General features: G+C 42.9%; 1 protein-coding gene across 2 annotated transcripts in view; it reads left to right on the plus strand.

The window, feature by feature from the left end:
• STMN1 (stathmin 1) overlaps window positions 1-25,996 on the plus strand; it is a 40,749-nt gene extending 14,753 nt beyond the window's left edge. For both annotated transcript variants that reach the window (XM_073616000.1, XM_073615999.1), the window contains 4 exons: window positions 10,472-10,516; window positions 19,838-20,010; window positions 21,183-21,374; window positions 25,629-25,996. In XM_073616000.1, the coding sequence (XP_073472101.1) occupies window positions 10,504-10,516; window positions 19,838-20,010; window positions 21,183-21,374; window positions 25,629-25,682 (432 nt within the window). In that variant the 5' untranslated portion in view covers window positions 10,472-10,503 and the 3' untranslated portion in view covers window positions 25,683-25,996. The remainder of the gene's footprint in view (window positions 1-10,471; window positions 10,517-19,837; window positions 20,011-21,182; window positions 21,375-25,628) is intronic.
• Window positions 25,997-27,873: the final 1,877 nt, after the last annotated feature.

A 27,873-nucleotide genomic window follows, 5' to 3' on the forward strand; every position in this document is an offset into this window, starting at 1 on the left:
ATTAAAAACTGACCACACTATGCATAAGAGCATAGTGGTCAGTTTTCTTGCTGTACTTAAAACTTCAATGATCAGACTTGTGTTGACATACCTCCATAGAGGAGAGTGGGGCTCTGACAGGTCCGTGCCTGCAGTATGTGGGGATGGACCTGTCATCTGCCAGCTCAGCAGGGATCAATGGATCGATCCCTGCTGAGCAAGCAGTCTGTGAAAGCTTTAAGTGTTCCCTGGGAGTGTTTGCTAACTGTATGGGGATGGACTGACTGGGACAACACAGATCTGTGTTCCTGCTTAGCTGGAACACAAGAACAGCCATCTGCTTTGTTTACATAAGCAGATCCCCATTCTGCCTCTGTGGGGAATGATTGTGGGTGGCTGGCAGACCTGCTGATTGGCTCCCCCGCTGGCTATTGCACGAAATAACGTACAGGTACAGTTTTGTGCAATAGAGCCGACTTGCTGCAGTATATGTAGTGCAGCAGGTGGTACATGAGTATTTGATCCACTATCGGCAAGATTTCTAGTTCCCAGGTGTCTTCTATACAGATAATGAGCTGAGTTTAGGAGCACTCACTTAAAGGGAGTGCTCCTAGTCTCTGCTTTTTACCCGTATAAAAGACGCTTGTCCACAGAAGCAATCAGATTCCAATCTCTCCACCATGGCCAAGACTAAAGAGCTGTCCAAGGAAGTCGGGGACAAGATTGTAGACCTATACAAGGCTGGAATGGACTACAAGACCATTGCCAAGTAGCTTGGTGAGAGGGTGACAACAGTTTGTGATTATTCGCAAATGGAAGTAAGACAAAATACTGTCAATCTCCCTTAGTCTGGGGCTCCATGCAAGGTCTCGCCTTGTGGGGCTTCAATGATCAGGAGGATGGTGAGGTAACAGCCCAGAATTACACGGGAGAATCTTGTCAATCATCTCAAGGCAGCTGGGACCATAGTTGCCAAGAAAACAATTGGGAACACTACGCCATGAAGGACTGAATTCCTGCAGCACCCGCAAGGTCCCCCTGCTCAAAGCAAATGTCGTTTGCTAATGAACATTTGAATGATTCATAGGAGAACTGGGTGAAAGTGTTGTCAGATGAGACCAAATACAAGCTCTTTGGCATCAACTCAACTTGCTGTGTTTTTGGATGAGGAATGCTGCTTATGACCCCCAAGAACACCATTCTTACCGTCAAATATTGAGGTGGAAACATTATGCTTTGGGGGTGTTTTTCTGCTAAGGGGACAAGATAACTTCACCACACCAAAGGGATGAAGGACAGGACCATGTACAATAGAATCTTGGGTGAGAACCTCCTTCCCTTTAGCCAGGGCATTGAAAATGTGTTAAGGCTGGGTATTCCAGCATAAGGACCCAAAACACACATCCAAGGCAACAAAGTGGCTCAAGAAGAAGCACATGAAGGTCCTGGAGTGGCCTAGCCAGTCTCCCCAGACCTTCATCCCATAGAAAATATGTGGAGTGAGCTGAAGGTTCAAGTTGCCAAATGTCAGCCTCAACCTTAATGACTTGGAGAGGATCTGCAGAGTGGGACAAAATCCCTCCTGACATGTGTGCAAACCTCTGATTTCCAAGGGTTTAGCCACCAAGCTTGAAGTCCTGTTTTGTGAAGGGGTCAAATAATTTCACTAAAATGCAAATCAATTTATCTTTTTTGAAAAAATGCACTTTTCTGGATTTTTTTTTTTTTTTTCCTCACTGGTAAAATAAACCTACCATTAACCACTTAAGGACTAGCCTCATTTTGAGATTTGGGTGTTTACAAGTTTAAAATGTATTTATTACCCTAGAGAATAAAATGGCGGTCATTGTATTTGTGCAGCTGTCTTACAAGCGCACTTTTTTTAATAAAAAAAACAGTAACGTTTTTCACAAAAAAAAAGTTATGCTGAGTACACTGATACCCAACATGCCACACTTCAAAATTGCGCCCGCTCGTGGAATGGTGTCGAACTTTTACCCTTAAAAATCTCCATAGGTGACATTTAAAAAAAATTCTATGGGTTGCAGAGGAGTTCTAGGGCTAGAATTATTGCTCAACGATTGCGGCAATACCACACGTGTAGTTTGACCAGTTTTCATATGTGGGTGCTACTCACGTATGCGTTCGCTTCTGTGCGTGAGCTCGTCGGGACGGGGCGCTTTAACTACTTGCCAACCGACCCATAACCGAATGATGACTACAGGGCGGTTGCATGACTCTGGGAGGGCGTATAGTGACGTCCTCCCAGAATCCCGCTCTTGTGTGCCCCCTTGGGCGCACACTCCTGAACATCCGTGACTGCTGGGTCCAGAGGACCCGGTGGATCACGGTAAATGGCTGTTTACCACGTGATCGCTCCGTCAAATGACAGAGCGATCACTTGTAAACAAACTGGCGTCATGTCACCTACTCTGCCGTACCTGGCTGTACTCGGCCTCTGTATGTGGCCAGGCTGTGGAAGTCTCACATGTGGTATCGCCGTACTCAGGAGTAGGAGAATCTATTTTGGGGTGTCATTTTTTTGGTATGTACATGCTATGTGTTAAAAATATTGTATAAATGGACAACTTTGTGTTAAAAAAAAAAGCGTTTTAACCACTTCCTGCCCACCGTCATGACGTCCTTGAATTTGTGTGGGGATATCTGAATGATGCCTGCAGCTACAAGCAGCATTCAGATATCAGCTTTTTTCAGCCAGCGATTCCCTACACCATAAGAACTATCATAGTGGCTGTTCCGCTGCTTAATTGTTCTTGCGAGAGGGGCCATCCTCCAGTGCTTCTACCGACTCACCGCTAAGATTGAAGCCAGGATATTTTTTTTTTTTTTTTTTTAATCGGACTTCCCAGCCTAGAGGTGAGATGTGGGCTCTTATTGACCCCATATCTCACTGTAAAGAGGACCTGTCATATTCCTATTACAAGGGATGTTTACATTCCTTGTAATAGGAATAAAAGTGATCAAAAGTGTTTTTTGGAAGAAAGTGTCAACTAAAAGTAAAATGCACAATAAAAAAAGTTAAAGCACCTGTCCCCATGTGCTCGCATGCAGAAGCATATGCAAGTCCCGCCCACATATGAAAACTGTGTTCAAACCACACATGTGAGGTATCACTGAACATTAGAGCGAGAGCAATAATTTATACCACATCTAACTCAAAACATGTAACCAGTACATTTTATAGCGTTACTTATGGGGATTTCTAAGTAGCGAAGTTTGGCGCCATTCCATGAGCATGTGCAATTTTGAAGGGTGACATGTTGGGTATCTATTTACTCGGCGTAACTTCATCTTTCACATTATGCAAAAACATTGGGCTAACTTTCTTTTTTGTAAAAAAACTGTTTTTCCAAAAAAAGCATTTGAAAAATTGCTGCACAAATACCGTGCAAGATAGTTGAAGATAGTTGCAACGACTGCTATTGTATTCTCTAGGGTCTTTGCTAAAAAAAAACAATGTTTTGGGGTTCTATGTAATCTAGCGAAATAAGTGATTATTTTTACATGTAGGAGAGAAATATCAGGATTGACCTGGGTGCTCCGGAACACCTGAAGGCGCTCCCTGCATGTTGGGCCTCTATGTGGCCACGCTGTGTAAAAATCTCACACATAGTATTGCCATACTCGGAGTAATAGCAGGATGTGTTTTGGGGTGTACTTTGTGCTATGCATTAACCACATCAGCCCTGGACCATTATGCTGCCTAAGGACCAGAGGACTTTTTCCAATTTGGCACTGCGTTGCTTTAACTGCTAATTGTGCAGTCATGCAATGCTGTACCCAAACAAAATTTGTGTCCTTTTCTTCCCACAAATAGAGCTTTCTTTTGATGGTATTTGATCACCTCTGCCGTTTTTATTTTTTGCGCTATAAACGGAAAGACCGAAAATTTTGAAAAAAGATATTTTCTACGGTTTATTAAAAAAAAAAAAAAAAATCCAACAAACTCAATTTTAGTCATACATTTAGGCCAAAATGTATTCGGCCACATGTCTTTGGTAAAAAAAGTCAATAAGCGTATATTTGGTTTGTGCAAAAGTTATAGCGTCTACAAATTAGGGTAAATTTTTTGGAATTTACACAGCTTTTAGTTTGACTGACTATGTCATTTCTTGAGGTGCTAAAATGGCAGGGCAGTACAACCCTCCCCCCAAATGACCCCATTTAGGAAAGTAGACACCCCAAGGAAATTGCTGAGAGGCATGTTGAACCCATTGAATATTTTTTTTTTTTTTTTTTTTTTTTTGTCCCAAGTGATTGAATAATGACAAAAAAATTACAAGAAGTTGTCACTAAATGATATATTGCTCACAGGCCATGGGCATATGTGGAATTGCACCCCAAAATACATTCTGCTGCTTCTCCTGAGTATGGGGATACCACACGTGTGGGACTTTTTGGGAGCCTAGCTGCGTACAGGGCCCCGAAAACCAATCACCGCCTTCAGGCTTTCTAAGGGTGTAAATTTTTGATTTCACTCTTCACTGCCCATCACAGTTTCGGAGGCCATGGAATGCCCAGGTGGCACAAACCCCCCCCCCCCATGACCCCATTTTGGAAAGTAGACACCCCAAGCTATTTGCTGAGAGGCATGGTGAGTATTTTGCAGCTCTCATTTTGTTTTTGAAAATTAAGAAAGACGAGTTTTTTTTTTTTTTGAAAAAAAAAACTGACAAAGTGAGGTCTGCAAAATACTCACTATACCTCTCAGTGTTTTTTTTTTTTTTTTTGTTTTTTGTTTTTTTTTTTTAAACTCGTCTTTCTTAATTTTTAAAAACAAATGAGAGCTGCAAAATACTCACCATGCCTCTCAGCAAATAGCTTGGGGTGTCTACTTTCCAAAATGGGGTCATTTGGGGGGTTTTGTGCCACCTGGGCATTCCATGGCCTCCGAAACTGATAGGCAGTGAAGAGTGAAATCAAAAATGTACGCCCTTAGAAAGCCTGAAGGCGGTGCTTGGTTTTCAGGGTCCCGTACGTGGCTAGGCTCCCAAAAAGTCTCACACGTGTGGTATCCCCGTACTCAGGAGAAGCAACAGAATGTATTTTGGGGTGTAATTTTACATATGCCCATGGCATGTTTGAGCAATATATCATTTAGTGACAACTTTGTGCAAAAAAAAAAATTGTCTCTTTCCTGCAACTTGTGTCACAATATAAAATATTCCATGGACTCGACATGACTCTCAGCAAATAGCTTGGGGTGTCTACTTTCCAAAATGGGGTCATTTGGGGGGGGTTTGAACTGTCCTGGCATTTTATGCCCAACATTTAGAAGCTTATGTCACACATCACCCACTCTTCTAACCACTTGAAGACAAAGCCCTTTCTGACACTTATATTTTTCATGTAAACAAAAAAAAAAATTTTTTTTTTTGCAAGAAAATTACTTTGAACCCCCAAACATTATATTTTTTTTTTTAAAGCAAATGCCCCACAGATTAAAATGGTGGGTGTTTAATTTTTTTTTTTTTTCACACAGTATTTGCGCAGCGAATTTTCAAACGCATTTTTTGGGGAAAAAAACACACTTTTTTTTTTTAAATTTTAATGCACTAAAACACACTATATTGCCCAAATGTTTGATGAAATAAAAAAGATGATCTTAGGCCGAGTACATGGATACCAAACATGACATGCTTTAAAATTGCGCGCAAACGTGCAGTGGCGACAAACTAAATACATTTTTAAAAGCCTTTACTGGTTACCACTTTAGATTTACAGAGGAGGTCTACTGCTAAAATTACTGCCCTCGATCTGACGTTCGCGGTGACACCTCACATGCATGGTGCAATTGCTGTTTACATTTGATCGACGCTTGAGCAGGGGGGGGACAGGGGTGCTTTTTTTTTTTTTTTTTTTTTTTTTTTTTTTTATCTCAGGGAATGTAAATATCCCCTATGATAGCAATAGGTAGTGACAGGTACTTTTTTTTTTTAGATGTTTGGAGCCACTCTGGTCTCTGATCAGCTCTATGGTCAGCTGGCTGAATCACCGGCTGTATTCTCAGGTTCCCTGTTGAGACAGGAGAGCCAGAGAAAAACACGGAAGACGGGGGGGGGGGGGGCATTCCCCCCCCACTGCTTGTAAAAGCAGTCTAGAGGCTAATTAGCTGCTAGGATTGCTTTTACATGAAAGCCGACCGCTGGCTGAAAAGAATACCAAGATGATACCTAAACCTGCAGGCATCATTCTGGTATAATCCCTTAGTCGTGAATGGCGTACCTGAAGACAAAAAAGGTTAACAATAAAACACAGTAAACGGTAAAGTATAAAAAATTGCATACCTGAAAAGCAAACATGATAAAACATAATAACAATAAAACATTGCAGAATAGAATACAGTAACAAAAGAGCAGAACAATAGAGAGAACAATAAAACGACAACTATTTTTTTATTTCATATATAATTTTTTTTTTTTTTTTGTAACTTTTATAACTGTAACCGTTTCCAGGTTCGGGTCTCTCAAAATGCGATGGCATCTTGGGAGACCCTGTGAAAGTGTGCCTAGTCTGTGCAATGCTGTACCCTACGCTAATACTCAACTAGTGAATGGTAGCGTTCAAAACATTCACCAATGCAAAGACCAGGATTGTCAGGACAGGAGGGACAATAATAGTGGGTGTCACGCCTATACCCGCGCTTGCTGCAGACACTACATCTTTTTTGAGGGGGTTCGTTGGGTAGGGGTATTCGGGAGGACATAAAGAAAATGCCTCTCATGCAGTCGAATGCATTTGGTTGAAGATGTGAATGGGGGGGGGGGGGGGAGTATGGGCGCTGCAGAAGTGGTGGGTTCCCAATTAGGATTGGCGAATGCAGCAGGAAGGGCATTATGGGCACGACGGGCCTGTGTTTGTCTTCTTGGTGGCAGCGGGACACTACTTGTGCTTGCCACCTCACCAGCTTGAACTGCACTTATGGGACTCGACACGTCACCAAGTGTTACTGCAGTGCTGGTTTGACTACGACCGGGGTGTACTAGGCCACTGGTGCTTGCCAGTTCACCAAAACGCTACCAAAAAAAACATTAGCGATCGCAGGGATCAGGCCTGACTCTGCGAACGCTGCAGTTATGCGTTTAGTGTTTAAGTGACAGTGATCGATCGATACTGCACTTGGGTGGGCTGGGCCGGGCGGAGGGGCAAAACGCAGGTGCTAGCAGGTATCTGGGCTGATCCCGCTAACACTGCGTTTTTGGGAACCCTAAACTGCTGGGGACGCTAGTATAGATCTGATCGGATCAGATATTGATGCGTTCAGATACTATACCACTAAGGGAGGCGTATGCTGCGTGCGTGGGTGTTAGCGGTACTGGCGCTAATCTGACGCTGCCTGGGGCGACGCATATCACCGCCGGGCAATCGGGGGGCTAAACCTTTATTCGGTAATAAACGGCGGGTGCCCTGACACTATAAAAAATAAACGAACTAACCAGCGTCACCCGTAACGGTTATACGATGATCAGTTGTGAAAGGGTTAACTAGGGGGCAATCAAGGGGTTAAAACCTTTATTAGGTAGTATATGGGGGGTCCCTGTCACTATAAAACGCTGACAGCAAACCTAAATATTTATGTCCCTAACTAGCGTCACCAGTGACACTAATACAGCGATCAGAAAAATTATCGCTTAGCGACACTAGCGGCGGGGTGATCAAGGGGTTAAAACTTTATTATGGGGGTACCCTACACCTACAGGGGGCTAATACTAACTGCCCTAACACAGTAACTGTCACAAACTGACACCATGCAGTAATCGGGGAAAAAAAAACAAAACTGCTTGGTGTCAGTGTGATGGGGGAGGGGGGGGGTGTAAAGTATGCCTGACATGTTCTACTGTGTGTGTTTGTGTAACTCACTCGGATGTCTTCTCTCCTCGGTGCCGGAACGGAAACTGCCGGGGGGGGGGGGGACCCCCCATTCACCCCCCCCATGTGGCCTAGTTTGGTTCAGGAGGCAGCGCTCGCTGGTCCGTGTCCGTCCCGTCCCCCGTAACCCCCCCCCCCCCCCCTCTTTCCTGCATGCTGGTATGGATTATGGTAGTGATGTACCAAAAATAGGGTTGTCAGCGTTGTGCTGATAATGGCTGCAAACACCTATGATTTTTACCAGCCTTGTGTATTTTTCATAGGTCATGTGACTCAAAATGCATCAAACGCACCATGGGTGCATTTTTCATGTGTACTTGCTGCATTTAAATGGGAAGGAGCTGTTTTCCCTAAAATTTTTCATTGCCAGCAATTTTGTTTACATTCAGCTGTCAGTGGGGAACTTTGGTTAAGGATTCAGTGGATGGTTTGGCTCATTAACCACTTAAGGACTAGCCTCGTTTTGGATTTTAGGTGTTTACATGTTTAAAACAGGTTTTTTTTTTGCTAGAAAATTACTTAGAAAAAAATATATATAATGTTTCTAACACCCTAGAGAATAAAATGGCGTTCATTGAAATACTTCTTTTTTTTTTTTTTTTATTGTGAAATGTTATGCCAAGTAAATTGATACCCAACATGTCACGCTTCAAAATTGCGCCGGCTCGTGGAATGGCATCAAATTTTACCATTAATCTCCATAGGCGACTTTTAAAAAATTCTACAGGTTGCATGTTTTGCGCTACAGAGGAAGTCTAGGGCTAGAATTATTGCTCTCGCTCTACCGGTCGCGGCGATACCTCATGTGTGGTTTGTCCGTTTTTCATATGCGGGCGCTACTCGCGTATGTGTTCGCTTCTGCGGGCGAGCTTGACGGGGGCGGGGTTAAAAAAAAAATTTTTATTTTTTACACGGTTTAAAAAAAATAGTCACTTTTATTCCTATTACAAGGAATGTAAACATCCCTTGTAATAGAAAAAAGCATGACAGGTCCTCTTAAATATGAGATCTGGGGTCAAAAAGTCCTCGGATCTCATATTTGGACTAAAACGCAAAAAAGTCGTTTTTAGCCTCACTTGTCTCCATACCCAGGCACAGAAAGGTCCCGATCGCCTCCGCTGCTACCGATGGCTCCGATAAGCGGCGGAGGGCACGGGGGGGTGGCACCTCTCCTGTCGCCGATAACGGTGATCTCGCGGCGAACCCGCAGCAGAGACCACCATTATCGTACACAGAACCAGCTCCTGTAAAGATGGATACCTCGGTTGTGGCAGCAGATAGATAGAATCTCTATTTATTTATTTTGCAAACCTTTCATGTTGGTATGGTTTGTAGCATTTTGAGAAAAATAATGAAATCCATTCTGACATAAGGCTGTGACTACTTTCCAGATGCCACGTATACCTGTAAGGACTTTAAAATCCAGGTGTTTGGAATTTGTCAGTCCTGCCCCTCACATTTATTTTGGCCCATCACTATGACGGGTTTTCTCTGTGGCCAGTGGAAACGTGCAGGAGGCTGGCATTGTACCTCTAGTAGACTGTACTTTATACCTGCAGCATGGTTTTAAGTGACCCTGTCACTACAGGGTCAAAAGCCCAGCTTGTAAAAGGCTATTTACTTTTGTCCTGTGGCTTGTGTTCAAAAGGCCCCCACATTGCTGATCCCCAGCAGGTATACAAAGTTTTGTGGGTGAAATGCCTGCACCTGGCATCAGCTTGTATGTCCTGTAGTGATGTACAAGTTGGCAGGAAGAGCGAATGTTCAAATGCATGGAAGTGGTAAATGCCACAACATTTCAACACAGGTTGCAGAAATGTACATTTTATAGCCTCTACAGGCTGGGTTTATTGATTTCTATATTATGCATTTCATATGTATTTTTAGTCTCATGCTCTTCCTATACATTGACTTGGTGCCATCCAGTGGTTAAAGTTTGTGCAAGCACCTCATGAAACCAGTTTTCACACAGCTTGGCTCTATTTAGGCATCTGTTTTTAAAAGTGCTTTACACATGGAAAATGTTTTAGTGAATCTAATGCAGGACATTGATTGTAAACCCTCTGTTTAAAAAGAAGTTCATACTTGCCTCTACTGCAGCTTGTTTTGCACAGTGGCCCTGATCATCCTCCTGGGGTCCCCTGGAGGTGCTGGTAGCTCCTCCCTGCATCAGAAAACCCCCTAGGAGAAGCACTCTGGGGGGGGGGGCGCGCCTGTGTCATTGGATTTGATTGACAGCAGTGGGAGCCAATGGCTGTGCTGCTATCGATCTATCCAATCAAGAGTCAGGAACCCGTGCAGAGAGGGACAGCACGTCTCCACCGAGGGAAATACAGGGCTAGGGGCCAGTCACTGCCATGTGTTTTTTTTTTTTTTTTTTTACCTTAATGCATTAAGGTGAAAACGCAAGCGTTTACAACCCCTTAAGTTGGAAACTTTGAAGTGGTTTGCTGATTGAGCACTAAAATACACAGCTATAATCAAAGCTCCTGTCGGTTGTAGAACCCTATAGTGTCCACCCAAATAGTATTTTATATCTTTTAATGACTTGTGCTTTCTTGAATTAACTGTTCACATTTGTTTTGTTTTGTTTTTTTTCCAGCTTCTGGGTGGCGGCGCTTAACGTTTTCAGTCATGGCTGATAGTGGTAAGACACTTTTTTTGTATTTTGGGGCACACAAGTCTCCTGTAGCTTTAACAGCAATGTACGTTTTATTTAAAAGTGTCATAGGACATGACATACAAAGTTTTTGGTAAATCTAGAATGCTGCAATCAGACTTTAAGATATGTGGCTCTCAGAACAGTATTCCTCCTTGGGTCCCACACTGGTGCTTCTGGCTCCTCTTCATGGTGAGCCACAATAGGAAGCCACCTCTTATGGTGGCATCGATCATAAGCTGCGCCCTTTGCATCTATTGACAGTGTGGCTCAACCCAGCTCCCTTGTCACCAGATTTGGTAGTGGGAGCAATTGGCTCCTGTTGCTGTCAATCTGCCCTGTGAGGGAAGAGTGAAGAGCCACCGCTCTCCAGCACAAAGCTGGATTGAGATGGAGCTGGTTAAACTACCTTTACAATCACATTAACCACTTGCAGACTGCGCTACAGCGTGGACAACCTGTTCTAGGAGGCTGTCGTTACAGCCTCCTGTGATCATGGGCGGCACGCTCTGATCAGTGTCTGAAGAACACTGCTGATCAGATTGAAGTAAAGAGCCTATCGGAAGCTCTTTAACACGTGATCAGGTGTGTCCAATCACAGTTGTAAATAGAAGTCAGTTATCGGCACTCCTTTACTCATGCTGACAGCACGAGAAGATAACTGGCTTCTCTAAAAGACATGTACACTGAAATAAAATTTTACAAACGGGGCACTGATTATAATACTATGAAATAGTTTTGTTTTTTTTTCCCCAAAATTTTCTGTCTTCAATTATTTAGCAACAAATAAAAGACACAGTGGTGATTAAATGCCACCAAAAGAGCGCTTTGTGTGTGGGGGGGGGACCCCGCAAATTTAGTTTCAAATACAGTTTGTGACCGTGCAATTGTCATTCAAAGTGTGACAGCACTGAAAGCTGAATTTTCCTGATCAGGAAGGGGGTAAAAGTTCCCAGTAGGCAAGTGATTAAAATACTTTTGAGTACCTGACATCAAGCAAGCTGTAAAGCAAGAGCTCCTGATGCCCTTGTTTTAGATTAGTGTCTGTTCTAAATATTCAGATCAGCATGACAGCCAAGCTAGTTAGCATTTTCACAGGTTTAGAAAAAACAGCCCATATTTCTCTCAGCACAGTGTATTTATTTCACCAATAAAATCTACATTTTTGGCAGGATGTTCTCACTCTTCTCCCAACCAGCAGCCCTGAGCATGGACACAAACATTTTAGTAGGATTAGAAAATCTGCCAATTCACTTTTTTTCAAAGTGAAAGCGGAGCTCCATGAATTTATTGCAAGCATTTATGTAGTGACAACAATTTAAATATTGTATTGCAATACAGTACGCATGCATATGAGAGCCAATTAACCACTTTGCGGCAACTATGTGGTCTCACTGGTCTTTTTTTCTGTGAAGCCGCATGTATGTCCTGGGAGCACGCCTCACAGCACAGACCTGGGTCTCTGTGGCAGCCCCGAGTCCAGCATGAACAATCAAGACCCGAATCTCCCATTTCCAGGTCACCTGACTGCTGTGATAGCATCTGATTGGGGATCAGTCACTGTAAGGTCTCTGTCTCTCAAAAAACAGCGTGTGTGTATATATTGTGTAACAATTTGACACAAAATCATGATCTCTAAATGGCTAAAACATAAATTGGAGAAGTCCAGCCTGAGCTTGTTTGGCTGGGCTTCTCATGGTCACAGGAGTGCAACTTGTTTTGCACTCCTGTGACCTGTTTTTCAGCAGAGCCGCCTGGTCTCTGCTGACGTCACTGGAATCGGTCCAGGCACCAAGGCAGCACGAACAGTCTGGATCTGCCAGGTGCCGAGCCTAAGACACCTGCTCTCCACACCTCAGCATTCCAATCAGCAGCTCTCTGCCCAGATCTGAGGACCGAGCCATCGGCGATGGTCGATCGCTCTGTTCTCAGTACAGACCTTACACCTAGGTAAATTTAAAAGTGTATGTGTGTGTGTATATTAATTTGGCAGGAACCTGCATGATGGTGCTCCACAGTTCATATATTTGCATAAAATAAGTGATTCCAGATTCCCACATGCAATTCCAAAGAAATAATTGTAGTGCTAATAGATTCCACATTAGAGGTGCATCACCACTGTTGTATGCATAAGGTTGCCCCTTACAAAAAGAAATGATCCCATCAAGAGATCATATAGGTGTGTCTGTAAAGTCTCCTCTGAAGACAAGTGGTCAACTGGCTTCCTGAAGCCAAGTCAGGCTCTTGTATCTCGCTCTCATTTGTCACATCAGGCAATATGGAACAGGCTCATAGTGCAATACTGTATAAAAAAGTTATGCAAAGGCCAGGAGCTAAAGAGTGATGTCACCATATGTCATAGCTCTTCTGCACCTGGCCTTTGCTTAACTTTTTTTTTTTTTTTTTTTTTTATATACAGTAATGCACTGAGCCTCTTGCATTGCCTTACATATTGCTTGATGTAACAAATGAGATCAAGGAGATGTTAGCCTGAGCTTTCTTCCTGAAGCTGGCTGGCCACTTGTCTTCAGAGGACTTTACACATGTATATAATCTCTTGGATCATTTCTTTTGGTAAGTGGCCAACCTTATTCAACACTGTGGTGCACCTTTTTAATGTGGAATCTATTTGCACTACAATTATTCCGTTGGAATCACTTATATGTTCTGCAAATGAACTGTGGAGCATGGTTTTTCTCAAGTAGTCTTCCAGGGTAGCACCTGAAATGGCTACTAAAACGGTAAACTCATCACCATTTTAAAAAGCCATTGCATGCCTCAGTTCTTGTTTCCTCTGGACCAACAGGATCGTGTGTGTGTGTGTGTGTGTGTTGGTTTTTTTTTCTTCCTTCTCTCCAGTCCCTGTGCTAAGTTGCAGGGTACTCGCTGGCCGGTCATCTTCAGTTGCCTCTGAGGGGGCCAGGGTTCACTCCCCCCTGGCAGCCCTAAGCAAATCCACCCCCTCCCCCCCGGCCAACAAAGGTATCTTTGGATATCCTGCTGTGGTGCAGCAGCAAACCAGCCTGTCTGCAGGGTGCCATCTGATCGCTTCAAGCCTCTCCCCTGCCTGGAGAGGTTCAGAGGGGTGTAGCAAGATGGTGTCATGTGAGCCTGGGACGCCGAGCGAGTCGCTTGCGGTGGGTGGAACTTCCAGTGTGATATTTCTGGTGACATAGTTCCTCCCGACGCCATCTTTTTGGTAGGTGCCTGGATGCTGAGGGGCTCTGCCTGAAGTTTCACTCCTACAGAGGGGGTATGCAACTATCCTCCCAGCTGCACTACATGCTGCTGGCATTTTTCCCCACAGCTACTGCTCCTCGACCTGGCCGCCGAGCCTCCTCGCTGATCATGGCAAGAGACCAGACGCATCATTTCCGATTGTATGGTCGGTGGCCATCTTGGTGGAGGCTGGAGCCTCCAGGGAAAAGGCCTTTAATGTGCCCCCTCCCTATTGGAAACCCAGGAAGGAGGATGCCAGAGAGGACATGGCAGATGTCCACCAACCCGCACGGGGTCAGCTGGGGGTGGGGCTGGAGCAGGAAGCAGAAAGGGCTCTCTAAACAGAGGATCCCGGTGGCCGGCCAGGTCGGACGCTTCTCTGCCCTGCAGAGCACTCTAGAGTCCTCTGTCTTTACCTCCCTACAAACCGTACAATTGCATTGTACACCGCCAACCTCACTCAGGCCCTTTGTGCTTACTTGCAGCAAAGGCCCCAGAGGAAAAAAGGGCGCAGACCAGAGCAAGGCATGCACCTCCTGCGGTCACTGGTTTTTCCCTTGGTGAAAAAAGCCACTATGCCAAAAATGCATAAAATGGTGGCTAAGGAGTCAAAAGGCTTCCTTAAGGGCATGCTTAACTCTTTTAAAAAGGAAATAAAGAGCACTATTGGGCCAATAAGCTCAGAAGTAGAGAAGCTGGAGGTGCTAGGGCACTGGCTTGGCTAGAGCTTGCTATCTAGTGGATTTGGATAACTCCGAACAAAACTGAGAGGGCGGCTTATGCTGGGATTCCAAGGAGGATGACTCGGCATCAGAGGGCACCCTATTTCCCTCAGACACAGATAATCTTCCAAGGCTCGGTCTCATCTGGTGTGACTTTTTTCATGCAATTTGGGACTGCAGTTGCATGACAAGTCATACCCATGACTTCCAATGAGTAACGTTCATATATGTGACTTTCGGTCTCAGCAACTTCAAAGTGGTCCCTGCACTACTTTGGTCCCACTTTGATGCGACTTGAGATCCATAGACCAAGAATACAGACATGGTTTCAAGACATGGCATCAAATGTGCAACTTTCAGGTTGCAATAATGGAACCTAGCCTAAAGGCTATAGCAGACACACTGGATATTAAAGAGCAAAAAGCGGCAGGGCTTTCCCTGCATGACAAAATATACAAGGGGTTGCAGCCCAGAAAACCCAGGAGAAGTGCTTCATACCAGGTGCGGTCAAGCGCAGGTATCCATTTGGATGCCTCCCTCGTGAGAGTCGCAAACAAATCCGACTTAGCTTTTGATGATGCGGAGCATGAGAAGCAGGGGAGGCCAGTGGCTTCCACCTGCACAGCTCGCCCCCTCTTAGCTGGCTGTCTCAACTGCAAGCGTTGCTAGGAGACGTGCCAAGGGAAGAATTGGTGAGGACCATTCCCACACTAACCAGAGTGGCAGCTTTTCTAGCAGATGCCTTGGCTGAAATGGTATGATATCTTCTAGGGCCACGGCCATAGGGAAGAGAGCCCTGTGGCTGAAAGTCATAGGAGGGGACATTGCCTCCAAGAATAGGCTGTGTGGGATCCCATTCACAGGAAATTTTCTGTTCGGGCCAGATCTGTAAATGGTTCTGGACAGGACTGTAGCTACAGGTATCATTCAGCTATCCCCACTCAAAGCAGAGGATGTCATTTGGCATACGGCAGGTGGGAAGCGGTTAAAGAGCATGTGTTGGATGTTTTGCTTGAAGCTGACCCTATCAGATGCTGTACCATCCTGCCCTGCACAGCCTGCAAACCAGGACTGCTCCAACGTAAGCCAGAGCATGCTGAAGCTGCCTCTGTTCTTACCTAACCACCATGCACACAATGCTAATTGATGGCAGCAGCTTTTTTTTTTTTTTTTTTTTTTTTTTTTAAATCTTCCCTAAACAGGTGCTTCTTGTGTGGGCAAAATGGCAGCCAACTGGGCCAAAAATCTGTGCATAAGCAAACCTGTGGCAAAAGAACCCCTGGGAGGCTTAAAAGGATTCATCTCCTCTGTAAAAGATGTCAGACACTGGCCTCTCCCTTCAGTCTGGGGCCCAATCAGGTTTCTGTGCTTGAGTTTTGGTGGATCCTGCACATAATTGACTGGCTCTTGGACTAGTCCTCTTATGCAAGGGCTGCATGGACAAACCTGTGCTTGATGACTACTCGTTATCACAGGAAGGTGGTGTACTGCTGAATACGTTTCCAGGCTTAGTATATCAGCAGTTTTAACCACTTGCTTACTGGGCACTTAAACCTGTCCTGGCCAGCTTTCAGAACTGATGCACTTTGAATGACAATTGTGCAGTCGTGCTACACAGTACCCAAATTAAATTTTTATCATTTTTTTTTAAATTTAAAACTTTTTAATTGCAGTTATTTTTTGTAAAAAAAAAAAAAAAAAGTAATTTTTTTCCTCCATTGATTTATGATGAGGTGGCAGTGATGGGCACTGGGTGGCAATGGGCTGATCGGTTACATTGATGGGAGGCACTCGTGGGCATTGGCAGGGGGTACTGGTGGGCACAGATGAGGCATAATTGCCTCTTCCTCTTTGGGACCTATGTCCCTTGCAGATAAGCTGGTGATCGGCTTTTTTTCTCCTCTCCTCGCGCTATCAGTGTGAGGAGACAAAGTTTACCGAGCTTTTGTTTAAATCATGTGATCAGCTGTCATTGGCTGACAGCTGATCATGTGGTGAGGGTCCGGGACCGGCCCCTTACTCAGATTTGTGATCACCAAGGCTCAGTGACTCGGTGATCACAGCGTGCACCCTGCAGGGGGCACGTGCAAAGGGAGGCCGTCATATGACGGCCTTCCGGAAATTGCATATGCATTACAAATCAGGGGGTATCTCAGATGAATACACAATGACTGACCTCAGGGTTCTGCAGTATACTAGTTTTTTCACTGTCATGAGCATACACATGAGATGGATACATTGGGGCTAGATCTCCTTTGGTTGCAAAACTATCTTCTCCAGGAAGAAAGGGAGATGTGCAAATCACAGGAAGAGGTATGTGTCCACTCAGGTGGTAGAGCTATTCAGTCTGCAGTAAAATTGCACAGCAGCATTGCCCAAACTGGTAGCTTTAAATGGGCTTTAAAGTGGTTCTAAAGGCTCAAGGCTTTTGACCTTTGTGCAGTCTGTGTAACAGGTTGTTTGTTGTTTTTTTTTTTTTTTTTTAAATAAAGAATTGTTATCACTTTGCCAAACAAAACACTGCTTAATACTTTTAGGGCTTGGTCACACTATGCTGTGTGTTTAACCACTTCAGCCCCAGAAGATTTGACCCCCCTTCCTGACCACAGCACTTTTTACAATTTTGCACTGTTGCTTTAACTGACAATTTCACTGTCGTGCAACGCTGTACCCAAACTAAATTTGTGGGGGTTTTTTTTTTTTTTTTCCCCAAATAAAGCTTTCTTTAGGTGGCATTTGATCACCTCGTGTGTGTGTGTGTGTGTGTGTGTGTGTGTGGTATTTGTGGTGGGTTTTTTTTGTTTTTTTTTTTTTGTTTTTCTGCTATAATATCCCCAAAAAATATGACAAATTTCTTCCTCAGTTTTGGCCAATATAACTCCTGCATATTTTTAGTAAAAATCGCAATAAGTGTGTATTGACTAGTTTGCGCAAAAGTTGTAGCGTCTACAAAATAAGGGTGACATTTATGGCTTTTTTTTTTTTTTTTTTTTTTTTTTTATAATGGCGTTCCTTCTATCCTTCTTTCCTTCCTTTCTTTCCTTTCTCCCTACAGTTAGAAACACACTAAGGGAACAGTTAACCCCTTCCCTGCCAGGGACATTTTTACAGTAATTGGTGCATTTTTATGGCAACAGTCCCAAAAATGTGTCTGCCATAATGTCGCAGTCACAATAAAAAAATCGCAGATCACCACCATTATTAGTAAAAAAAAAAAAAAAAATGCTATAAATATATCCCTTTAGAGTAGAATACATATTCTAAACTGAGAAAAAAATTGCCTTTTTTAAAAAAAAAAAATAGGGATGTAAAAAATAAACCGCATAAGCGATCAAATACCACCAAAACTTTGTGGGGGGAAAAATGTCAGTTTTGTTTGGGTGCAGTGACTCACACCCGCAATTGTCAGTTAAAGCGACACAATCGCAAAAAAAAGTTTGGTCATTCAGCAGCCAAATCTTCTGGGGCTCAAGTTGTACTCACTGCTCTTAACAGAGCTCAAATTTTACAGTTTAACAGTGGTGAGACCTCTTTGCAATAGGCAAGAGAATGCAGAAAATGCTTTGCAAGTTGCTCAGCCCATCCTGTGCGAGGAAACTGTACCACATTGAAGGTCCATAGCTTTTTCAAAGATGGGGTGATAAATGATGATCTCTGTACGTAAGCATATGTCTGAGGAGATTGCCGTCTCCCGGGCACTGTAGAATGGCTTTGCCCAGACTCTGTAGCCAACTATACTTGTACCCGACTTGTGGTCCCTACCTGACTTAACTCCACCTGGCCTTTCCTGGTGGAGAAAAACCACTCCCTGACCACCAACCTGAATTTTATAGATCCACCTTAACTTCACATAGCTTTTCCAGCTCTGCAGCCCCTTTCCCACCCCTACGCTCTTTTTTTTTTTTTTTTTTTTTTTTTTTTTTTTTTATCTAGTTCAACAAAGTTATCTGTGAGTACCAAAAACTGTCCTATAGGTGATTATTTCTTTATGCTGCTAAATGCCGCTATTGGATTTCTTACAGCACAAGCAATCATGCAATTATGCCTGTTGTGTAAAACGGGCACTTCCTGAATCTGTGGTGTGGTGTTTTTTGGTTAAAAAAAAGCCTTTATCTCATTGTAACTTGATGATAAATCTAGGGGCTTTCTCACCATATAGGGTGATATGGTATTTTTGTGCCTTTCTATTAACCACTTCAGACCCACACTATAGCCGAAAGATAGCCACAGCGTGGCTCAGTTACTCTGGGAGGGCATCCTCAGGTGTCCTCCCAGAACTGCGGGAAAGGCCCAATCACAGCGGGCCTTTACTATGCGATCAGCTGTTTTGGACACGGCTGATCACATGTAGACACACTTGCCGGTTATTGCTATTCCTTTCCTCACAAGCGGAGAGCTGGCAAATATGACGGAACATGTACACAGATAATAAGTGCAGCCTCATTGGTGCCTATCGGTAAAGGAGAAAATGCTTATTTGTCACATTTTAATACAGAATAAACTTTGGTCTTGCTTTTGGCAAAATATCAAACCCAATAGTGATTAAATGTCACCAAGAAAGCTGTGAAAAGATAAATGTAATTTGGGTACAGTGTTGCATGACGACACAATTGTCATTCAAAGTGCGCTGCAAATTGGCTTGGGCAGGAAGGGGGTGAAGGTGTTTAGTATCGAAGTGGTTAATCAGGTACATTATGTCTTCATACATCTGTACATTTAACTGAACATTCATGCAGGAGAGAAGGATAAATTCCTTTAGTTCATACTTGACTGACACCATGATTGGCAGTGAAAAGTCTGATCAGTCTTTCACGAGTAGATATATACCCACATGCCCTGTTGACACCAACACTGGTGTAATATGCAGATGTGTAAATGAGGCACTATGTGCAGCCTGTTCCTATGATCCAGGTGGACCCCAAAGGAACCAGTTTAAAAAATGTGCACAAGCCTGGAGTTCAGCACAGATATCTTAGAAATAATGTTGACCTTCTGAATGGTCTATTTCAGTGCTTGGTTACTGATCCTGAATATTTATGTAGAAAAGGAAATCCTAATCTGCTTTATTTCCAGGTATTGATGGCAAAGTGGCATGAAAGCCAAGCACCCAGCAATTTTAGACAAGTCAATAATGGCAGACTACTTATAGCGATATTTTTAGGGTTATTTAGCACTTTGGCAAAGTGGGTCAAAATGGTTTCTGTGAGATAGAAAGAGAGATAGATCTCTCTATCTCTATTTTTCTTAGCTGTTGTCTTTCTACAGGTGGTGCTACTGCTTGGGAAGCCTGCACTTCTTTTTTTTTTTTTTTTTTTTTTTTATTATATCATAAAAGAATCATTGCAAAATTTTTTTTTTTTTTTCAAAGATATTAAAATCAAAGAGCTGGAAAAGCGTGCTTCTGGCCAGGCATTTGAGCTTATTCTGAGCCCTCCATCTACGGATGCTGCTCCAGACATTGCAATCTCCTCTCCAAAGAAAAAGGAATGCTCACTGGAAGAAATTCAAAAGAAGCTGGAAGCAGCAGAGGAGAGGCGTAGGGTGAGTTGTAGCCGCAATGCAAAGAACTTGCAGTGTGACCTTTTTTGGCACAAAACTAGTGCTGTAAGCTGACCCTTTCACCAGGTTACCTTTGTGGGCTAAATAGAATGTAGTGCTCTTGATCAGTTAATGCTTCTGGGAGTGTTACACAGCTCACAGCATCTGAACTGTGATTGCAGTGTCCTGTGCTGTGTAAGTTCACCTTACAGATTTTTCTGTAAAGGTGAACTTGCCCTTGAAGGAACCACTGCTTATTCAGCAGTACTGTTATAGCCAGTTTGAGGCACTAAATCAGGGATATGCAATTAGCGGACCTCCAGCTGTTGCAAAACAAGTCCCATTATGCCTCTGGGTGTCATGCTTGTGGCTGTCAGTCTTGCTTTGCCTAATCGGACTTAGTTCTGTAACAGCTGGAGGTCTAATTGCATATCCCTGCACTAAATGATAATGCACACAAAGGCCATGTGACCAGTGGAAATCAAGGTAAGATTTTACTGCATGTGGAGTCCAAACCAACATGGCTCTTTCCAATGCACTAGGCTGAAATGCCAAAGTACTAGATTTCAAGACTAGACTTCAGTGTTGTCTGAAGCAACATGGAACACCTGTACAACACGTCCTAAATGCTCTTTAACGCTATATGTGCCTTAATAGGCTTTTAGGCTGCTTTAAAATTTAACGTGTGAAAGAGCCCTAAAGCAGAGCTGACTTGGCCTTAAGCAGCAAGTTTTTAGCGCCCCCCCCCCCCTCCAAAAATTGAATTGGACTTTTAGGCCTACTCTAAATCAACAAAATTACAGGTGTAAATGGGAACATGTACGCTAGTGATTGTTACTTTTGCGGGCAGAATATATTGGTATTAAAGTAGCAATGACTCAAGTGCTTGCTTTTACACATCAGGGAATTTTGCACAGCTTAAAACCTCTGACCTGTGCTAACAAATTATTTTAGTGCAAACAGGGTGGTTTGGAGCACTTCAATGGAGTCTGAAACAGTCTGTGTTGTGGGCTTTCTCAATCCAAGAGCAGCAGATGGCAAAATCTGTGCATATTGGCTGCTTTGCTATCCAATAAAGTCTTTGACTAAACTTTTGCTCAAAGCAGAGTAGGTAGGTCAGATCCTGGCAATTATCTTCTAGTAAATCTTTTTTTTTTTTTTTTTTTTCCCCCCAGTTACATGAAGCTGAAATCTTGAAGCAGCTTGCTGAGAAGAGAGAACATGAGAAAGAAGTTCTGCAGAAAGCTAAAGAGGAGAATGATAATTTCAGCAAAATGGCGGAAGAAAAATTAACTACGAAAATGGAGACCAACAAGGAAAAAAGGGAGGCCCAGATAGCTGCAAAACTGGAGCGATTGCGAGAGCTGGTAGGTTTAATGTAAAATTTTGGGTCTTTCCCGAATTGGCAGAGAAGGGATGGGGGGGGGGGGGGGGGGCGCGGCGGCAAGAGGGAGGAGATGTGGAGGAAGTAATGGGAGGTCAGGTGCTGGGAAGAGTAAAGGAAAAAGCTCTGGAGATGGAGGGACAAGAATAGACATATATTGATTTATATAGAGAAGAGTCTGCTCTCGTGTTTGTTTTTTGTTTTTTTGTGTTTTTTCCCCCCCAGTAGAACTGAAGGGAATAAAGGTGACCTCTTTAAATGCCAAAGGACTTCATGTCCCAGAGAAAAGGATGCTTTCTAATCTGAAACGTCTAGGCATGGATATAGCATTCATACAGGAAACACACTTTTGGGCGGGTGGACTTCCCCCTCCTTCAGAACACTTTTTTCCATGCGTATATCATGCCCCTAACCAAGAAGCAAAATCCAAAGGTGTATCCATCTTAATTTCCAATCAGATCCCATGGACAAACATGTGGATAAAAACGGTAAATTTTTCTTAAAGGGTCCGTAGGAAGTGTTAAGGTAACCCTGGCCACTTTGTGCGTACCGATTTGTACATCAAGATTCCTTTGTTTAATTCTAAAAGAACTTTCCTCAGTTCGCAGAAGGTAAATTGATTCTTGGGGGAGATCTTAATATCACATTGGATACCTCTTCAGGGACATCTGCTGTCTCAGTTGTCAGGGGTGGTATAATGCGAAAGGTAAACAAACTACAGTTAGTAAATGCGTGGCAGATTTTACATGCAAGAGACTACACTTTTTTTTTTTTTTTTTTTCCCAATTCCCACCTAGTGTACTCCCGCATAGACCTATTCCTGATCCCACATTACTTCAGTATTGGAAGTATCTATAGGAAGCATAATGATCATGCCCCGGTCATCTTGTGCCTCTATCTGATGTGGTTTACTCCCTGGAGAGACGGTGGCATGTAAATGAGAATTTTCTACAGAATCCTGAAATTCTCAAAGATGTAGCAAAAGATTACAGCGTATTTTCAGATGAGCGATATCCTGGGGAGTGACCCGGGCATGGTTTGGGAGGCGCATAAGGCAGTGATCTGGGGAATCCTTATTAAACGTGGATCTAGATTAAAGAGAAAAACAGATGGGGAAGTTGCTGGAGGAAATTTGGGTTTTGGAGCTCTGGCACAAGAGGACACAGGCACCCTCCCTTGGGAGGGATGTGACTAACTTGAGGCGGCAGATCATGGATATTATTTTCAACAGGGAAGGAAGGTCCCATATGAATTGGGAGACAAATGTAGTAAATTGCTAACAGGGAAACTTAGAGAAAGATATGACTATATATCTATATCTCTGTCCCAAATAAAAAGTAAAGATGGACAATTAATATCACTACCAAAAGAAATGGCCCAAACATTTGGAGAACATTCTTCTCTATAACCTGGCACCATCATCTGCACCTCGGCCCTCCCTAGAAGAATACCTTTCCTCAGCATGCTTACCTTGGGTATCATCACTGGACTGCCGAAATCTGGAGGCACCTATTTCCATCGAGGAGCTGAATGTGGTAATAAACCGTGAAACCTGGGAAGGCACCAGGCCCTAATGTATTTACCATACAATATTACAATTTTTTTTTTTTTTCCATTACTTGGTATCCAGATGGCAAAGGGGTTCAATGAGGTAGGACAGACTGCTGCATTGCCCCCAGAGACACTTCTAGCACACATTACAGTAATACCAAAAAATGGAAAAGATCCGTCGGAATGTGGCAGTTATAGGCCTATTTCATTGTTGAACGTGGACTTGAAACTTTTTATGAAGGTTTTGGCCTCCCATCTACAATCATTGCTGCCTCAGTTAGTAGACTTGGATCAAGTAGGATTTATCCCCTCTTGTGAGGCGAGGGATAATACCATCCAGGTATTTAACTTGGTTCATCATGCTAATAAGACAAATACTCCTTGCGTCTTTTTGAGTACTGCTGCAGTAAAGGCGTTTAACTGGTGCTTTTTGTTTGAGGTACTGATGTATATGTGGGTTTGGAGATCAAGTGTTAACACCACCCCACATGCCTCGGTGAGGGTGAAAGGAGTGTTTTCAAAACCCCTTAAGATCTCAAATGGAACGTGCCAGGGCTGTCCCCTTTTCACCTTTTGCCCTTTCGATAGAGCCTTTTATTGAATAACATTCGACAATCTGGATATTCAGGGACTATGATTAGGAGATCGTAATAATAAAGCCTCGGCCTAAGCAGACGTCCTGTTTTCCATGTCTAATACACATGTCTCACTATCCAACCTTATGAAGGAGTTTGAAATTTATGGCACCCTATCAAATTTGAAAATTATACTAAATCAGAAGCGATGTGGATTGTATTGCCCCCTGTGTTGTGTAATACTATTCAACCAAACTTTAATTTTTAAATGGGTGGCTGCTGCTCTAAACTGCTTGGGCACATATATACCATCAAATGTAGGAAATGCTTTTAAGGCTAACTTTCCATCGCTGTATTCAGTAAGGTCCTTATTAGATAAGTGGCACCAAGGCTAACTTTCCATCGCTGTATTCAGTAAGGTCCTTATTAGATAAGTGGCACCATGGATTACATTCATGGTTTGGCCTATGTAATATTAAAATGAGTATCTTGCCAAAATTTTTATATAATTCCCCCCCCCACACACCCCACCCCAGGCGTTACCAATTACTATTCCAGCAGCCTTTCTTCCCCAAATCTTTTCCTTATTTACTGAATTTATATGGGTGAGGAAACGGCCAAGTATTAATAGAAGCCTGATGCTGCCCAAGCGTTATGGTGGTGTAGCAGTCCCAGATATATTTAAATATTATCAAGCAGTTCACTTGGGTAGGGTGGTCGATTGGTGTAGACACACAGAATTCAAACTATGGTTAGACATGGAACGGGTCAGTTTGGTACCTCTGCGAAGAGCGCCTTGGTGCTATGCAGTTTTGCTGACTTCTATTAAAACACATCCTCCTATAGGCCCTACATTAAGAATAAGTGCAAGGATTTGTCATAATCCCAAATACTCTTCGAGACAATCTGTTTCCCATCCTGGTAAATCCTAGTTTCTCGCCAGGAGTATTATCTTCTGGAAAGAGGGTATTTTCAGGCTTCACACTTCCTACTCTGAGTCTTGGCCTACAATTTCCTCCCTGATGCAACTAGTGGGGGGGCCTTTCGAAATAAAACTCTTGCAGGCATTGCAGCTATGCCTTTTTTTTTTTTTTTTTTTTTTTATCGCTGGGATCACCCACAAACTATCAATGGGAATGAACTGCATTCAAATTTTGTTTTGACGAAAGAGCCACTCCCCTGGGGGATCTCCAAGATGTATGTGTTTCTAAATACTCCCCCTTGACCTTTGATAAGATTTTTACCCCGGCATAAGAACATCATTCACCTTGCACTGAATTCATCGATTTTGTACTCAAGTTCAGGAATCTAATTACAAACTGACACAATGGTATCTTACTCCATCAAGGCTTTGTAAATTTTCTGCGGAGGCCTCAGATCATTGTTGGCGATGCAGGGAGGAAATGGGGACCCTATTTCACATATTTTGGTCTTGTTCTAAGATTAGACAATATTGAACAGAGGTTTGGAAGCTTTCCCAAAAATTCACTGACTTTTTTTTTTTTTTTTTTTTAATACCAGATGATCCTGCCTTTTTCATTGCTGCCAAAGCCTGTGTCACCTTGTGTTAGAGGGAACTTGATCCACCCTCTATTGCAAGGTGGCTAAATAGGGTAAGAGGGGCTATGGAGGATCTAATCCTCTCAGCCCAAAATGGGGAAACGGTACAACAAAACCTGGGCAAAATGGAACAGCTTTATGTATTCGGAAGAAGGAAAGAGCATGATGGGAGAGGTCACTGAGGAGTAAAGTCTGCCCGCCTAGGTATGCTATAAAAGTAAAACCCTTCCATTGTTTGAAGAATAAGGGTGGGGGGGGGGTGTTTGTGGATAAAATAAGAGTTGGAGAGCCTAGAACCACGTGAAACACTGGTGATAGAAATTCTAAGTATTAGGACTGATGTGGGGATAAGATGGAGGTGCATATTGTGGAATATTGCGTTAGTCTGATTATTAAATATATATGTACGTGCATCTATGTAATTGATGGAATGCAAAGTAATGTATTCTTTACCACTCTATGGATATTTTAAATGCGGGAAAAAAAAATATATTGAGTCTTTGCTCTGCTGTTGGGTCACATTTAACCAAGACCTAAATTCTTTTTACCAGGAGAAGAAAGGTGACGAAATCAGGAAGGGAAAAGAAGGCAAAGAAGAGAACTGAACCTTTGTGTCTGTGAATACAGTTCCAGGATTGCAGAGTTAATCCCATCAGTGTTCTCCTCACCTGTATATGTTTAGCATCTGTTTATGTAGACAGGCATTCTGCACTGTTTGCTTCGGTAATGTGGACTTGTAGCCTTTCACTTATCCTGTTTTCATACCGTACTGATTACTGTTGTATTGGAGAGTTTTGGTGTGGGGTTTTCTAGTCATGTTATACCAGTGTTCAGACTGTTACATACTGCACTTAAAATATGAATGGTACTCTGTATCTTTCTTGCAATAGTTTTGTCCTAATAAAACAGTTAATCGTAATTTCTTTGCTAATTCTATTTCAACCAATTTACCTATCTATGAAGTTTGATGGGGCATTCATTAAAATGCTCTTGAAAAAGGTAATGTAAATTACAACTTGCCTAGAAAGTAACCAGAAGGTGAATGTTAGTTGTCTTGTGGGTGGTGTCTAGCAGATATAGAATCACTACAGTATGCGTTGCAAAATGTTTCTCATACAGGACACGGCAAGCTTAATAGGCAGATGCCTTCAGGTCATTTGGCAAACAAAATGGCAAGGTACCCTAATAAACCCTTTCTCTGTAAGCACCTTTTTAAGTGGGGATTTTATTGCTTGTTTCTATGATCAACTTTTGCTCACTGGGTTCTGGTCACAGTGGAATTTTGCAAAGATTTCTCAATGGTCCCCCAAGGTGATCTTCAGGGAGGACCCCTGGTCAGAGGAGATATAGGGCCTGGCTTTTAAAGTTACTTTGGACACCAAATCCTGCAATAGACACTCAATTGGTACGTAATGCTGCAGGGTTGCAATACAGATTTAGACCAAAACAGAAAGTACTTTACATGCATCAAATAGTAATTGTAAACCATTTAAGTAATATAATTTCATACATAAAAATTTGTTGTAACACAAACAAGTGAGCATTAAAATCAATTGGCACTTGAGATCCAAATACTCAAACCTAGAGAGAAGGGAAGAAAACCATGACTGATTATGAGCCAAAAGAATTCTAAAAGCTAAACTTGAAAATAAATGAGCCCTGTTATCTCGGTTTCAGCAAAATATGAAAATGACCCCTTTCCAGTGCCATAACAATGGTGGGGGTAGAAAATGTTATCACGCCCCTATTAAAACATCAGGTTTCTGTGATGTAAAAAGACAAATACATTTCAGAATTTTTCCACCTTTTTTAATGTGAACTATAAACTGTACAACTCGATTGAACAACAAATCTTTTAGGTGGAGGGACATAAAACTAAAACATGGTTGCATAAGTGTGCACATCCTTAAACTTTTGAAGCTCTTTTTTGATTTTATTACAGCATTCAAACTTTTTGGGTATGAGTCTCGGCATGGCACTTCTTGACTTGGCAATATTTTCCCACTCTTTGCAAAAACACTCAATCTGTCAGCTTGCAAGTGCATATCTTGTGCACAGCCCTCTTCAAATCACCCCACAGATTTTTAATCTGATTCAGGTCTGGGCTTTGGCTGGGCCATTCCAAAACTTTAATCTTCTGGTGAAGCCATTCCTTTGTTAATTTGGATGTATGCTTTGGGTTGTCGTTCTGAAAGATTAAGTTCATGTTCCGCTTTCTAGCAGAAGCCTGCAGGTTGTGCCACATTGACTGGTATTTGGTACTGTTCATAATTCCCCCTACCTTGACTAAGGCCCCTGTTCCAGCTGAGAAAAACTGCCCAAAGTTGCCACCACCATGCTTCACTGTGGGTATGGTGTTCTTTTGGTGATGTGCAGTGTTTTTGCGCTAAAAATCTTTTGGAATTATGGTCAATAAGTTCAACCTTGATTTCATCAGACCATAATGCGTTTCTTTTTCATACATCATGGGACAGTCAGTCTAATCATTGCCTGCTGGGTTATACTTCATCAGATTGGACACTGGTAGACCAAAGGTCTTCAGACAGGACGTGATCCCCTATATAACCCCTCCCATACAGGAAGTACTTTAATTTTTTTACCAGTGTCTACAACAGGGATAAGCAATTAGCGGACCTCCAGCTGTTGCAAAACTACAAGTCCCATCATGCCTCTGGATGTCATGCTTGTGGCTGTCAGTCTTCCTATGCCTCATGGGACTTGTAGTTCTGCAACAGCTGGAGGTCCGCTAATTGCATATCCCTGGTCTACAAGGTGGATGGCACGGTTTGTTTGAGT

This window comes from Aquarana catesbeiana, linkage group LG02 (genome assembly GCF_042186555.1).
Source record: "Aquarana catesbeiana isolate 2022-GZ linkage group LG02, ASM4218655v1, whole genome shotgun sequence".
In the NCBI taxonomy this organism is placed as follows: domain Eukaryota; kingdom Metazoa; phylum Chordata; class Amphibia; order Anura; family Ranidae; genus Aquarana; species Aquarana catesbeiana.